The 12,675-nt window shown below is 55.6% G+C and overlaps 1 protein-coding gene across 2 annotated transcripts; it reads right to left on the bottom strand.

Moving 5' to 3' along the window:
- Positions 1–3,295: 3,295 nt before the first annotated feature.
- Positions 3,296–11,394, bottom strand: LOC102067670 (bactericidal permeability-increasing protein). Of its 2 annotated transcripts, none has more exons than XM_074553589.1 (15): positions 11,236–11,394; positions 10,182–10,296; positions 9,800–9,928; positions 9,209–9,367; positions 8,785–8,848; positions 6,825–6,888; positions 6,335–6,426; positions 5,994–6,170; positions 5,736–5,795; positions 5,443–5,610; positions 5,090–5,157; positions 4,821–4,863; positions 4,413–4,476; positions 3,843–3,919; positions 3,296–3,577 (listed from the first exon to the last, which is right to left on the bottom strand). In XM_074553589.1, the coding sequence occupies exons 1-15, from the start codon at positions 11,348–11,350 to the stop codon at positions 3,530–3,532; spliced, it is 1,443 nt and encodes a 480-aa protein (XP_074409690.1). In that variant the 5' UTR covers positions 11,351–11,394; the 3' UTR covers positions 3,296–3,529. The 2 variants fall into 2 exon arrangements, with proteins under 2 accessions (XP_074409690.1, XP_074409691.1); XM_074553590.1 differs by having other exon boundaries at positions 9,209–9,364.
- Between the last annotated feature and the right edge of the window lie 1,281 nt (positions 11,395–12,675).

Below are 12,675 nucleotides of genomic sequence, written 5' to 3'. Positions count from 1 at the left end.
GCAGGCTGGCAAAGGAGCACCTGCCTGGGCTGGACAGCTGCACTAGGGCAACTACCTCAGTGGGGTGGCCTGCACCTCCAGACCCTGTCACAGGGCTCTGCACAGAGCATCCGCCAAAAGGAAGAGACATCCATTACCCCAAGATCAAGCTCCAAAGACATCACTGCTGAGGCATGATATGTCCCAGCTCTTGTCTTGATGACTGGAGACAGGGGCAGGAGCTGGGTGCAGCCAGGCAGGTGTGAAGGGGGAACACCCCTGTGCCTCCCCAGCCAAGAGAGCTGGGCTGGCTGGTCTCTCCTTGCAAGATAAAGGTAACGGAGGAAGAAATTTTTCAGTCAATTTCATTTCCTGTGCTTGGTGTCCCAGCACAGCAAACATATGGCTGCTGATGCAGGAAAATCTCATGCTGGATCCAGGCAAGTCCTGGCTGCCAGAGGCAACATCCTTCAACCTGTGAGCAGAGCTTCTTGTGCTCAGAGTTTGTTTTTTGTCCGGAAAGAAACATGCAAGAACAGAGGAGAAAGGCAAAAACCAAATCCCCACTCACAACCTCCTTGGCATTGTGACCCTTCCTGTCACCCATCATCAGCTCTTATCCGGATCTTTCTCAGTTCAGAGCAGGAGATCCCAAACCTGCCATGGTGACAATCCCATCTCACTGAAGGGCCATGACAAAACAACATTTAAGATGTTCAGGAAGAGCACGGAGGAAGCAGAACTCTTCCATAAGGAGAAATGAAACTGTATAAGGAATGGCATAGAGGGGACACAAAACCAGGAAGTCTTCCCCCAGGCTTTGAGTAAATTTTGAAGTTGAACTGAAAAACAAGCCTTCAAAGAGCCGAACTCTGACCAAACACTGCTGTGTTTGGCAAGGAGCAGCCAAAACCACATCTAAAGCTCAACATATGTACCGGTCCCGGTAGTGCTTCCTGCAAGTGGTGACAGAGGGAATGGAACATGAAATCCTGCCCTGCTGGCCCCAACCCTTTGGACAGGTAAAGGTTTCTCCTGCTGAGCTGCTCTGCCTCTTCTGGGAGTGTGGGGTCTGCTCCACCGGGGAAAGGCTGGCTCCCCCAGGCTGCTGGAGAGGGAATGGGAGTGGTCACATGGGAACCAGGAGCCCAGGAGGACAGGCACTTGCAGGAGTCCTGTGCTGCTGCTGTCCTTTGCCCAGGACTGCAGGTCAACACCCCTCTCTCCACTGTCCATAGCCACCCCTGCTCCCCAGGTCAGAAGTCCCTCTGGCCCCACACGCTCCTCAGCACATATGGGCAGTTCCTCATCCTGTCCCAGCTCTTTCCACATCTCTCTTGTGTGCCATGGCTCAAGCCACCCCTGTAGCCATATGGTGGGGATACCAAGTACTTCAGGGACCAGCCTGGGGTTTGCTCTTTGGGCTCTGAACAGTGCAGGCACATTTGCCATCTGCAAGAAAATCTGAATACATCTTTGTTCTGTGGTGCCATAACCTGCTCGTTTGCCATCTGCAAGGAAATCCGGACACATCTGTGTTCCCTGGTGCCATTACCAGCCTGGGAATTCCCCGGGCAGCTTGTACCAGTGCCAGAGGCAGGACTGCTGCTGCTCTCCAGCCTCACACTGGCAGGTCTGTGTGGGCTGGGGAACCATGATGAAAAACCCATGGACACAGAGGAAAAGTGAGAGCAGACTGTCTGGGGTTCAAGAGAACATGGAAAGAGAAGTTTTCAGCCCAAACTAAAAACCCCCTTACCCATTTCCGGACACGACAAGTTCCTTGTCACCCATAGGACTGGGCAGCGGTCAGAACCAGTGGCAACTGGGGTTATCCCTAGACCAACATGAACTTCAGCACCGAGAGGTCACGGTAGGCATCAGGGCCTGCCACGACATCAGCCAGCTTCTCCCTGTGCAGAATCCCTTCCTCAAGTCTCTCGGCCATGCATCCTGCCAGCAAAGGATCCAGCTGCTTTCACCCCAGGCCAAGGGGGCTGCTGCCAGCGGGACTCAGGCCATGCAGCCCGGCTGTACCCAGGATCCCGACGCGGAGCGGAGCTTGAGCCTGGGGCCGCCGGGCCTTCAGCGCCTTGAGGTGCTGCAGACGGTTCCAGATGGCCTGCTCTGCCTTCTCCCTGGGGAGCCAGCACAACGGGCTATTGCAGCTGCTGCTCCTGCTCTGAGCCCCAGCCTGAGCACCCCAAGGGCTCTGTCAGGAGAATTCAGCTAAAGCAGGGAATCTAATGGCACGTGAGAGTGCGTTTGTGGTGTGCAGATTATGTCTTGGCTCTGTCTTATCTGGTATCACTTTGCTTGCCTGAGAGCATCTGCCCTGCAGAAACACTTTAGGGACTAAGCTCTTGGGGACAAAAAGTGTATTGGCCACAGCACAGAGGGACGCTCTCGGGACCAAGCGCCCGGCCAGGGATGGGGAGGCCCCGCCGCCACCTTCGCCCCTCGGCGCCGCATTCCGCCCGGCCGCCATTCCGGGCCTGCTCTGCTGCTGGGCGGTGCCGCCGTGGGAATCACAAAATCACAGAATTCATTTGGTTAGAAAAGAACTCCGAGGTCATCGAGTTCAGCCTGTGACCCAGAAGCACCATTTCAGCTAAACCAGGGCACTGAGTGCCATGTCCAGTCTTCCCTTAAACACCTCCAGGGACGGGGACTCCACCACCTCCCTGGGCTGCCCATTCCAAGGTTTAATGACCCTTAATGTGAAGGAATTTTTCCTAATATTCAACATAAAAGTCCCCTGATGCTGCTTAAGACCGTGTCCTCTTATCCTGTCCCTGTTCCCTGGGAGCAGAGCCTGACCCCCACATGGCTGTTCCCTCCTGTCAGGGAGTCGTGAGGGTGAGAAGGTTGCCCCAGAGCCTCCCTTCTTCCAGGCTGAGCCCCCTCAGCCTCTTTGGTGCTCCAGAATCTCCCCTGGTTCCATTGCCCTTCTCTGGACATGATCCAGCACCTCCATGTCCTTCCTGAAGTGAGGGACCCAGAAGTGGACACAACACAAGCCCTTCCCTAGTCCTGTTTCCCCACTATGGCTGATACAGGCCAGGACGCCCCTGGCCTTTTTGGCCACCTGGTGCTCATGTTCAGCTGCTATTGACAGCACCCCCAGGGCCTTTTCCACTGTGCTTTTTCCAACCACTCTGCCCCAAGGCTGGAGTGAAGGCACAGGACAGCAGGACACAGGTGTTCCATGGTGCCTCGCCATGGCCATGGAAACAGCCAAAGCAAATGGTCCCAATCCAGCTCCCATCTGGTCCTGTGTGGCCCAAGGTGCAGACAGTGACACCAAGAGCAGAGCCCCAGCACCAACACCTTTATTGCTGCTCAGAGGGAGGAGGGAAGGGGGTGGCCCAGGGCAGGGGACCCCCAGCTCATGGTAGCACCAGGTGAGGCCCCAGCAGGAGGATGGAGGGTGCAGGCCAAGGCAGCAGTGCAGGACAGTGGCAGGACTGGTGGTCTTTGGCTCAGGCAGGGAAGGGCAAAGTGGTGAATGGAGCAGATTTACTGCTGAAGGGCTCTCATTGCCTCATCTTCATCGCCGGGGCTGGAAGCGAACGTCTGCTCCAAGCAGTAGGAAATTCTGGGAGAAAGAGAGAAAGTGCTGGGCTGCTACGGGCCCTGGCAGCTGCACTGCCCAGTACCCAGCACACCCCTGAAGGCAGAATGGATTGGGATATGTGCTCTGGTTTGCTGCTGGGCCATTGGGATCTCAGTGAAGAGCACCTTCCCTTTCATCACTTTCCAGCAGGGCTGGAGGAACTGGATTTGAAGGCTGTGCTGGTCAGCAGGGCTTTGTAGGCAGCAGGATGGGGCCCAGCTGGGGCCAGCTGCTCCCTCTCACTCACCTGGTGGAACCTCACAAGGATATTGGAGAGCTGAATTCTGTCCAGAAGTGGCAGGGGGAAACCCTCATCTAAGCGGGCTGCAAAAGACAACACATGTGTCTGCATTGGGATGGCAATGGGAGTCAAGGGAGCACAGAGCACTCAGAGAAGGTGGCCCCCTCCTTCCCCCAGCCCTTTCCTCTCCTCCACTGCTCCTGGGGCAGGCAGAGGAAACTCCTGCCAAGCTCCACAGAAGGGCTGCCTGTTGTGCCAGGACAGCCCCCTTGGGCACTCCTGCCCCCAGCCCCACTCTGGTCTGAGCTGCTGGCGAGGCAGGAGATGCAGGGATTTGGGGAGAGGGTCTGGAAAGCATTAGGATCTGCACAGGGCTCATATTTTCCATTGCGTTTGCTGCTGGGAGCCTGTCAGAGCAGCAAGAGGCTCCCTCCACTCCACTGCCACCTCCTGCACGCACTTTGCCCTGCATCAGCCTTGGCAAGGAGGATTTAATTAGTGAGCTGGGACCCCTTGGATGGAGCAACCTGAGTGGAGGGTGCTCCAGCAAGCCCATTCCCCTCATTAGGTTCTCACCATTGAGACGTGGGAGGAGCATATTGGAAGTCAGGATGTTTATTAAGGACTGCATCATTCGTACCTGGGGAGTGGGGAGAGAGGGAGGAAAAGCTTTAGTCTGCAGGACAGGAGACATGCAGGTACTCAAGCATAATTAGAAAAAGGAGATAAAGAGTGGAATTGGCACACACTTTGGCAGCAGTTTTGTCTGTTCCCTGTGGCAGTGTGGGAAATGTTTGGGGTGAGAGCAGCAATGGATCAGGCTCCACATCCTTTCCCAGCCTTGCAGGCTGAGGCAGGAGGTGGCTGCAGGGTCAGTATGGGGTCCCATGTTGGGAGGCAGCGGGGAATGACTCTCTGTCCTGGCCCCCCAGCAGGCCGCCAGCTCCATGCTGGGGGCTCTGCTTGTGGTCAAGGAGAGCTTACCTGGAAAGTGCCAACAGCTGAATCCTTCAGAGAGAGCCTGATCCTGCACAGGGACAGAAGTGGTGCTGTGGAGGATGTGCCCAGGGAGGGAGCGATTCCACCCATCCATGGCCCTGCAGATCCCACTCCCTCCAGCCCCAGCTCATTCCTTCCCTCCACAGCAAGTCCACATCCCAGGCACCTTCCCATCCCCTCTCTGGCCCTGGGCACCCAAAACAGAAAGACCCCCAGCCACCCCCTGCCCAGGCAGTGGCTGCTGCCCTCTGTACCTGCCCACATCCAGGCTCCCAATTATGCGGCCGGATCTCACGTTGATGACAGCGGACACGTTCCCTGTCTGGGGAGAGAGCACAGAGCTCTGGCAGTGTCCACCCCACCTCAGCCCAAAGCAGACACCAGGGGAACGGCTCTGACCAGCTGAAACACACCACTGCCCATCCAGGGGCATGTCTGCATCCAGCATTAAACCTGGCATTTGTCAGCTCAGGAATTGTTCACTTGGGGACACCCTCACTGTGCCTGGACAGCACCTGGCAGATCCCCTGGCAGGATCTGGGCAACAGGACAGGACACAGCTCAAAATCCCTTCTACACCATCACCACAGGCCCTGTCTGAACTCACCAGGCTGAGGAGGAAGAGAGGAGCTAGGCTGGAGTTGGGAAAGATGGCATAAGCCTGGACATCCACAATGGGCTGGAATGAGATTCCTCCTTCTCCAACAGTCAAGAATGGAGCAGTGGGAGTGGACACCCTGAACTTCATTGGCATGTTTGGATACTTCTCCTCCAGCTGTATGGGAGATGGGAGAGGATGGGAATGATGGCACAAGCCCCCAGTCCTGAGGGGAGAACATCTGGCACAGAGCAAAGCCTGTGTGTGCAGGAGCTCTGGGCAGGCAGGGCCAGATTGCTCACCTGGGGAATGAAGGCTGAGAAGACAGAGGTGTTCAACTTGAATTCTACATCCTTTGGGATCTGCAGGGAGAGGATTGTCACACTGGGGCAATGGGGCACAGAGGAGCCCATGGCATCCCCACATGCTGCCATATCTGACAGCCCCATCCCACACCCCCCAGCTCTCTCACTGGGGCTTCTCCAGGATTGCTGGCTGCTCCCAGAGCTCCTCAGCAAATGGAACCTCTTTCCCTGCCCTGTGCCACTCGTGCCACTCACCATGGCCTCTGTGATTTCAAAGACCAGTGCCCCAGCCTTGTGGTAGGCAATGCCCGCTGTGCTGAAGAAGTAGCTGGAGGCTCCAAAGTAAACCATGCGCTCGTGATCCGAGGTGAAGGCCAGTGGCAGCGGTGAGAAGGGCACGGGGGAACGGTGGGCCAGGGAGTAGAATTCACCCTGGGAGGAGGGAGAGACATGGAGTAGGGCTGCAAACAGCAGTGGGGCTCAGCTGCTGACTCAGGCTGGCAAACAGCATTTGCAGCAGGTACCAAAACCTTGGCTGTCACCTGCCTTTGGCAATGGCATTGGCCAAATCAAGGGTTCCCAGGGCTGCCTCTCACCTTCAGGTCTGCATCCAGGGACTTGGTTGTAGCTCTTGGGGGTGCCACCAAGGAATAATCAATCCCAATCTTGTTATCTATCCTGGCTGTGACTGCAAACACAAGGAAGAGAGATGAGTATGGAGATGGCTTCCTGGTGCTTCAACTCACTACCGATTTCTCCTCTGATTGCTTCTCTTTAGAAGGGAATAAATAATTTTCCTCCTCAATATTTCTCAGCAATGTAAACCATCTCCTTGACCTGAGGAGTGGCCAGGGTCCCCCAGCTAAAGCAGCCCGAGCCCCCCAAGTCTATGGGCACAAATCCTGAAGTAATTTCCACAGCCAGACAGGACACACAGTGATGTTGTCTGCTAAGAATGTGCTCTCCAGCTCCCAGCTTGGATGCCTTAACACCAGGACATGGGGAGCAGACACAAAGTAAAACATTCTTCAGGGCTGGGTAAACTAGGAAGAACTGCTCCTAAATCCACATATATCCCCCCAGTACCTGGCAGTGTCCGAATGTACGTCTGGAGCTCATTGTACACAGACATGGCCACTTTGTCACACACCTGTGGGACAGAAATGCCACAGAGCTGAGCAGGGGCAGCCGGGTCACAGCCACACTCCCAGCTCCATGACAAAGACTGTTTAAGTAAATAAGCACAGGGATGATTGCCTCCATTCATCAGGAAGCACATTAAGTGTCCAAGACACAAGACGGGTTTATACCTACAAGCATCTGCTTGCAGCAATTTCCCCTCGGCCCAGTTCAGCTCTGGGGAGACCCTTGGAAGGGGAATCTCATGTGGCCCATGCAGGAATGAACCGTGCTGAGCAGCCAGGGTGTGGCCGAGAAGGAGCAACAGAGAGGATTAACCCACCCGCAGTGGCTGGAGCACTGACTGCTCTGAAGCTGAGCTTTGCTGAGCTCCTACAGCTCTGTGTGCCAAGACAGGAGAGTGCATCCCTCTGCCTCTGCCATCCGCAAGTGAAGCCCTGGCATTTGTGGGGATTTTATTGCAGGCTTATCACTACCCTGGGAAATTTACTGCAGGGCACTGCCCTGCAGATGGCTGAGGAAATCTTCACAAGCTCTTCTCTATGTTTTCACTGTAACATCACAGGAACCACGGGCAGGATCTGTCTGTCATCTGTCTGACTGGGCATGCTGCCCACAGAGCTGATGGTGAGATGCAGCGCTGCAGAGCGGCAGCGACCACACTGACAGAGATGAGGAGGAGGAGGCAACACAGCTTTGGGCATGGCCTTAGTGACAGCAGGTTGCAGCTCTTCCCTGTCCCCAGTGATATTTTTCTGTCTGTGCTGGAAATGCTCCATTGCTGCCTGTGAGGATGTCGCTGCAGGCAGAAGAATGCAGTCCCAGTGACCGGGATTTCCCCATGACCCGCATTTCCCTGTGACCTGATTTCCCTGTGACGGGGATCTCCCTGTGAGTGGAGTCCCAGAACTGGAGGTACTGGGACTGCCCAAGCATTGCAGCAACAGCAGGAGGCAGACACAGGCTGCCTGGCCTGGGCTGAGGCCCAGCTGTGCCCAGGGTGCAGCTCAGTCCCTGCTCCTGCCCTCTCCTGCCCCTCACACCATGACTCCACAAAGACAATGAAGAATGTGTGTGGGACAGAGGGAGTTTGGAGGAGGAGTAGAGGGCAGTGGGGTCCCTTTGCAGTCCCAGAGCTGTCCTCCTTCCAGGTGACAAAAGAGCAGAAAAGGCCTCTGAGCCCTGGTGTTGCTCCTGCTGCCAGACCATCTGCTGCCACAGACCCCAGGGGACTAGGGAACGGTGTTGCATGGAATTGGGAATAGTGCCTGGGCAGGATGGGATCTGCTGCAGGAATGGGATTTGCCTGTTCTCCAACTGCCTCCTTCCCAAGCAAGGTTCACATCCAGAGAGGCTGTAACTCATGCCAGTTATCCTTGTAGTAATTATTGCTAACAGCTTGTTTCCATGTCTTGTTGCAGGTCTCCTGCACGTCAGTGTCTGTAGTAGTCAGCAGTACCAGAGCTCCCTGACCCCCCTCAGTAAAACAAAACACCAAATGTCTGAAATCCAGGAATGAGAATTTCCCCCCAAGTGCTCCCCAAAGCCCTCCAGAATATGGCTGGTTAAAGGACAGCTCTGATCAGGTTACAATGAATTTGGCTGAGACATAAGATCTAATTAACTGACCACATGGAAAGAAAAGTCTTTGTTAATTAGGAACCAGTTATGCTGGGCTTTGGCAAAGTCTCCAGGTTTCAAATTCAGCCTGAGTCAATCCATCCTATGGAGCCTGCGACGCCCATTCCTTTGATTTTATTGAATTGGCAATACAGCCATGTGCTCTGGCTGTAGTTCCATGCCTACCTCTGATATCCCTGCCTCTGATCCTTCCAGCACATCAGCCACAAGTGAGGGTTAAAGACCACCAGAAAACCCAGGGCCCTGCCCTCCACTGCTCACATACCTTGTTTTCCAAAATCTTTCGCAACCTGGACTCAATAACACTGTGGAACAGGTTGTAAAGCCACCTGCAGAGAAACACAGAGAGAAGCCCTGTCTAGCTCAGATCCGTACTGCAGAAGGATGTGGCCAGGAAAGGGAGAGCCTAGAGATGGCAAGTCCCTGGGAACATCACTCCCACACCAATTGGGCATCTGGCTTTGTCTCAGGGTTTACATTTGAAAACAGACTCACTGGTAAACCCCACCAACCCCCTTAAATGTGCAGCCACAGCAGGAGAAATTCAGGCCAGATTTAAGACCAGGCAACATCAGATTTGCAAACAACATACTCCTCACACAAGGGCCACGTTCCAATGGCAGAACCACATTCCCATGGCAGGTGGGCTAACACACAGTGTTTTCACACCTTCCAGTAAAGTCACATACCCAAGCTTGCCCGAAAAGAGCACCCGGACTTTGGAGATGTGGGCACTGCAGTCCGGGGTGCTGATGGTGGGCTTCCCAGAGGTGTCACTGCCCAGCCTCAGGAGAATTTTGATGTAGATATTTTCCACCTTCAGGTCAAAAGATCCATGGTCCCGGCTGCTGGTGGAGGGGGATGAGAAAGGGAAGTTTGTAAATGCCAAGGCCTGGTGAAGAGACCTCAAATCTACTTGAGGATGCATCAATCTGGATCAGTCGCCCCCTTTTATGGTGCATCCAGTGAAGATTGAGAAAATGTTTAAATTCAGGGGAACCAAATTTCACTGGCACATAAACTAGGACAGATAACTTTTACACAGAGAGGAGTGAGAGAGCAAGGAGGGGTGGTGGAAGAGAGACCTGAAGATTCATGTATAGCTCTCCTTTCACATGCCTTGTTTCTGCCTCCCAGCCTGTTTTATCCATCATACCAGGGGGAGCAAAGTGACAGCCCAAAGCACAAGGGAGAGGGAGAGGAGAAAAAACCTGTCCAATTCCAGGGTGGGAGACACAGAATGGGTGCCTGAATAGGGAGAGGAAGAGCTGGCCACTCACATAAAGAGAAACTTCACCCGCCAGTCCCCGTCCAGCTCGGCAAAGGCGTTGGAGATGGAGACCTGCAGGCCCTTGTTGGAGATTGGGGTAATCCGGGAGTACGGCAAGTGGAAATCACGAAGGCGCAACCTAAAAATAGACAAATAAAAAGGAAAGTCATGTTACAGTGGTTCCACACTCCCAAACACAAAGCTAGGGAGGGAGGGAGAAAATCAGGGATGGAAGGAGGGCAAGCAGGATGGACAGGGCCAACATGTCAGGGATCTGTGGAGGGGACAGGATGGTCCTCACTGCTCCGGGGGCCCCAACCTCCCCACTCCTCCTGCCCCTTGCCTGGGTCAGGGGGCAGTGGGTGGCTCCAGACACCTCTGGCAGGGCTCACCTGGAGAGCTCATAGTGTACCTTCCCCACACGCAAGACACGAGAGTCCCCCGAGATATCTGGCAGCCTCAGCTGGGCCAGCTTCTTCTCCAGGCTCGCGATCGCCTGCTGTTGGGCTGCAGGGACACAGGGACAGCGTCACTCCACCACTGCTACAGGGGCTGGAGCACACACCGGGCATGCAGCAGAAGGATCAAATGAGAGATCCAGGTGATGCTGCCTCCCAGGTTGGATTTAAAGTAAACCTCCATGTACAGAGCACTGTGAGCACCCAGGCAATGCTGCCTGGTGCTCTGCTTGCAGCCCCAGGGTTAGGTGGTGGCTGCAGAAAGGAGAGAGGTGTCCTAGTCCTCACTGTCCAGGCTGCCAACTAGGTGAGGTGTGTGGGAGGTCGGAGGCACTGGGCTGCTCCATGCTCATTGCCAGCAGGTGAAGATGGATGGAGCTTATGTCCCAGGGAGCAGCAGTGGGTGCTGCACCCCAGCCTCCATCTGGGAAGGGGAGTCACGTTCTCTCTCACACGGCTGGCAGAGCTGCCTGGTAAATGAGCTGTTTCTCACAGAGTGTATTTCAATCCATAACTGTGCTCTGCTGGAGCCGGGCTCTGCCTGCCTCGATAAAAGCAGCACGGGGCCCATCCATCTCTGTCACTGCCCCTCCCTAAACTCCCCAACTCCTCTCTCCTCTGCAGCTCCCTCCTCCAGGGCTCATGGCTTGGATGTGCTGTGGGACCAGCACCCTCCTGCTGTGCCAGCCTCCCACACTGCCTGGCTGCAGCTCCCTGACACCCCACAGGGCTGGGCCCCTCTGCAGGGGCTCCATCAAGCTGTGGCATGGGGGGGCAGGCAGGTGCAGCAAGGAAAGCCCTGGCTGATGGTGCAATTGGCACCCCTGTCCAAGGATTTCCCCACCCTGTCCTTGTGCTCCTCACATGGGCACCCATGGCCAAGGATCCCCCATCCCGCCCCGGGACCCTGCACTTCTCACAGGGTACCTGGCTCCACATATCTGCCACCAGCACAGCTGTCAGGAGAGAAATGAGAAGCAGAACCCACCGTAGTCCAAGCCTGCCTGGGTGATCCTCACCACGAAGCCGGGGTTGGTGGCAGTGGTGAGTGCCAGGCACAAAGTCAGTGCCCCACAAGCCACAGCCACGCTCTGCATTCCCATCCTGGCCTCCTGCAGTGCAGGGCTATGCTGGGCTCTCCCAGCCCACACCACCTTTATATCCCTGCCAAAAAGGGAACTGCTAGTCACAGTGGTGTGCGGAGCCACGGGGGGCGTCCCCAGGACTTCCTGCTTGGCCACCACCCTGCTCTGCTATGCTGCTGGCACCATGGGCACATGGCCCAGCACAGAGGCACACCTGGTACCTGTCACTGAAGGCAGGGAAGGAGCAGTGGAAACTGGTAGGCAACAGCCCCATTTCCATTTTTCTGTCATTGCCAGCAATCCCTGCCTGTGGCAGCAGTGGATGCTCAGTGGAGCAGAGCTGGGTTTGGCAGTGGCAGCTGAGCCTGACAGAGCCACATGTCTGCAGCCTGCCCCCAGAAAAAGCCTGGGCTGCCCAGGAGCATGGTCCCCGCCCTGCTGCTCTCCATCTCTGTCCCTGTCCCACAGCTCTCTTGGCTACTCTGTGAGCTGCACCACAGACCTGCCAAAGGCACCAGAGCAGCCTTGGGGCACAGCAGTGGCTAAAGAAGACAGGTCACAGCTTCTCACGTCATGTGAGCAGATCCCAGGGACCCCCATACCCAGCAGGCTGGCAAAGGAGCACCTGCCTGGGCTGGACAGCTGCACCACTACTTCAGTGCAGTGCCCTGCAGTAGTCACTTCCAGACCCCTTCCTGCACAGAGCAGCCATAGAGATGAGGAAACATCCATCACCCCAGGATCAAGCTCCAAAGACATCACTGCTGAGGCATGATATGTCCCAGCTCTTGTCATGATGGCTGGAGACAGGGGCAGGAGCTGGGTGCAGCCAGGCAGGTGTGAGGGGGGAAACACCCCTGTGCCTCCCCAGCCAAGAGAGCTGGGCTGGCTGGTCTTTCTTTACAGGACAAAAGTGAGGGAAGAAGGAATGATTCAGTTACTTTCATTTCCTGTTGGGGTCCAGGCACAGGAAACCCATGGTTGCTGATGCAGGCAGATCTCAAGCAGGATCCAGGGAAGTCCTGGCTGCCAGAGGCAACATCCTTGAGCCAATTAAGGATGTTGTGAAACGCAGCTGTTGCTCAAGCACAGCAATCCCTTGGGGCTGCAGCCTCAGGAGACCCCAAGGGATGAGGCCATGTAGTTTGTGCTAGAGGAACTCAGCACGTGAAGATCGAGGAAAGAGAGACCAAGGCGTTCTGTTCCCCTTTGCCTTTTGTCCCACAAGTTTTCAGCAGGGTCACTTGCAGGCTGCCTAGCAGACAACCAGTAAATGCCCACCAGGCTTGTATGAGCAGCTAAAAAAGGCTTTTCAAAGGGGCACTGCAGTCACTGTCAGCTCT

Source organism: Zonotrichia albicollis, chromosome 17 (genome assembly GCF_047830755.1).
Source record: "Zonotrichia albicollis isolate bZonAlb1 chromosome 17, bZonAlb1.hap1, whole genome shotgun sequence".
Classification (NCBI taxonomy): Eukaryota; Metazoa; Chordata; class Aves; order Passeriformes; family Passerellidae; genus Zonotrichia; species Zonotrichia albicollis.
This window is presented reverse-complemented; position numbering and strand designations above follow the sequence as displayed.

Excerpts from the sequence above, each read along its gene's own strand:
- LOC102067670 (XM_074553589.1), bottom strand. The coding sequence starts at position 11,350 with ATGGGAATGCAGAGCGTGGCTGTGGCTTGTGGGGCACTGACTTTGTGC. Across the intron at positions 9,929-10,181 it reads GTACACTATGAGCTCTCCAG|GTTGCGCCTTCGTGATTTCC; the intron begins GTGAGCCCTGCC and ends GTCTATTTTTAG. Across the intron at positions 4,477-4,820 it reads CAGCTGTTGGCACTTTCCAG|GTACGAATGATGCAGTCCTT; the intron begins GTAAGCTCTCCT and ends CCCACTCCCCAG.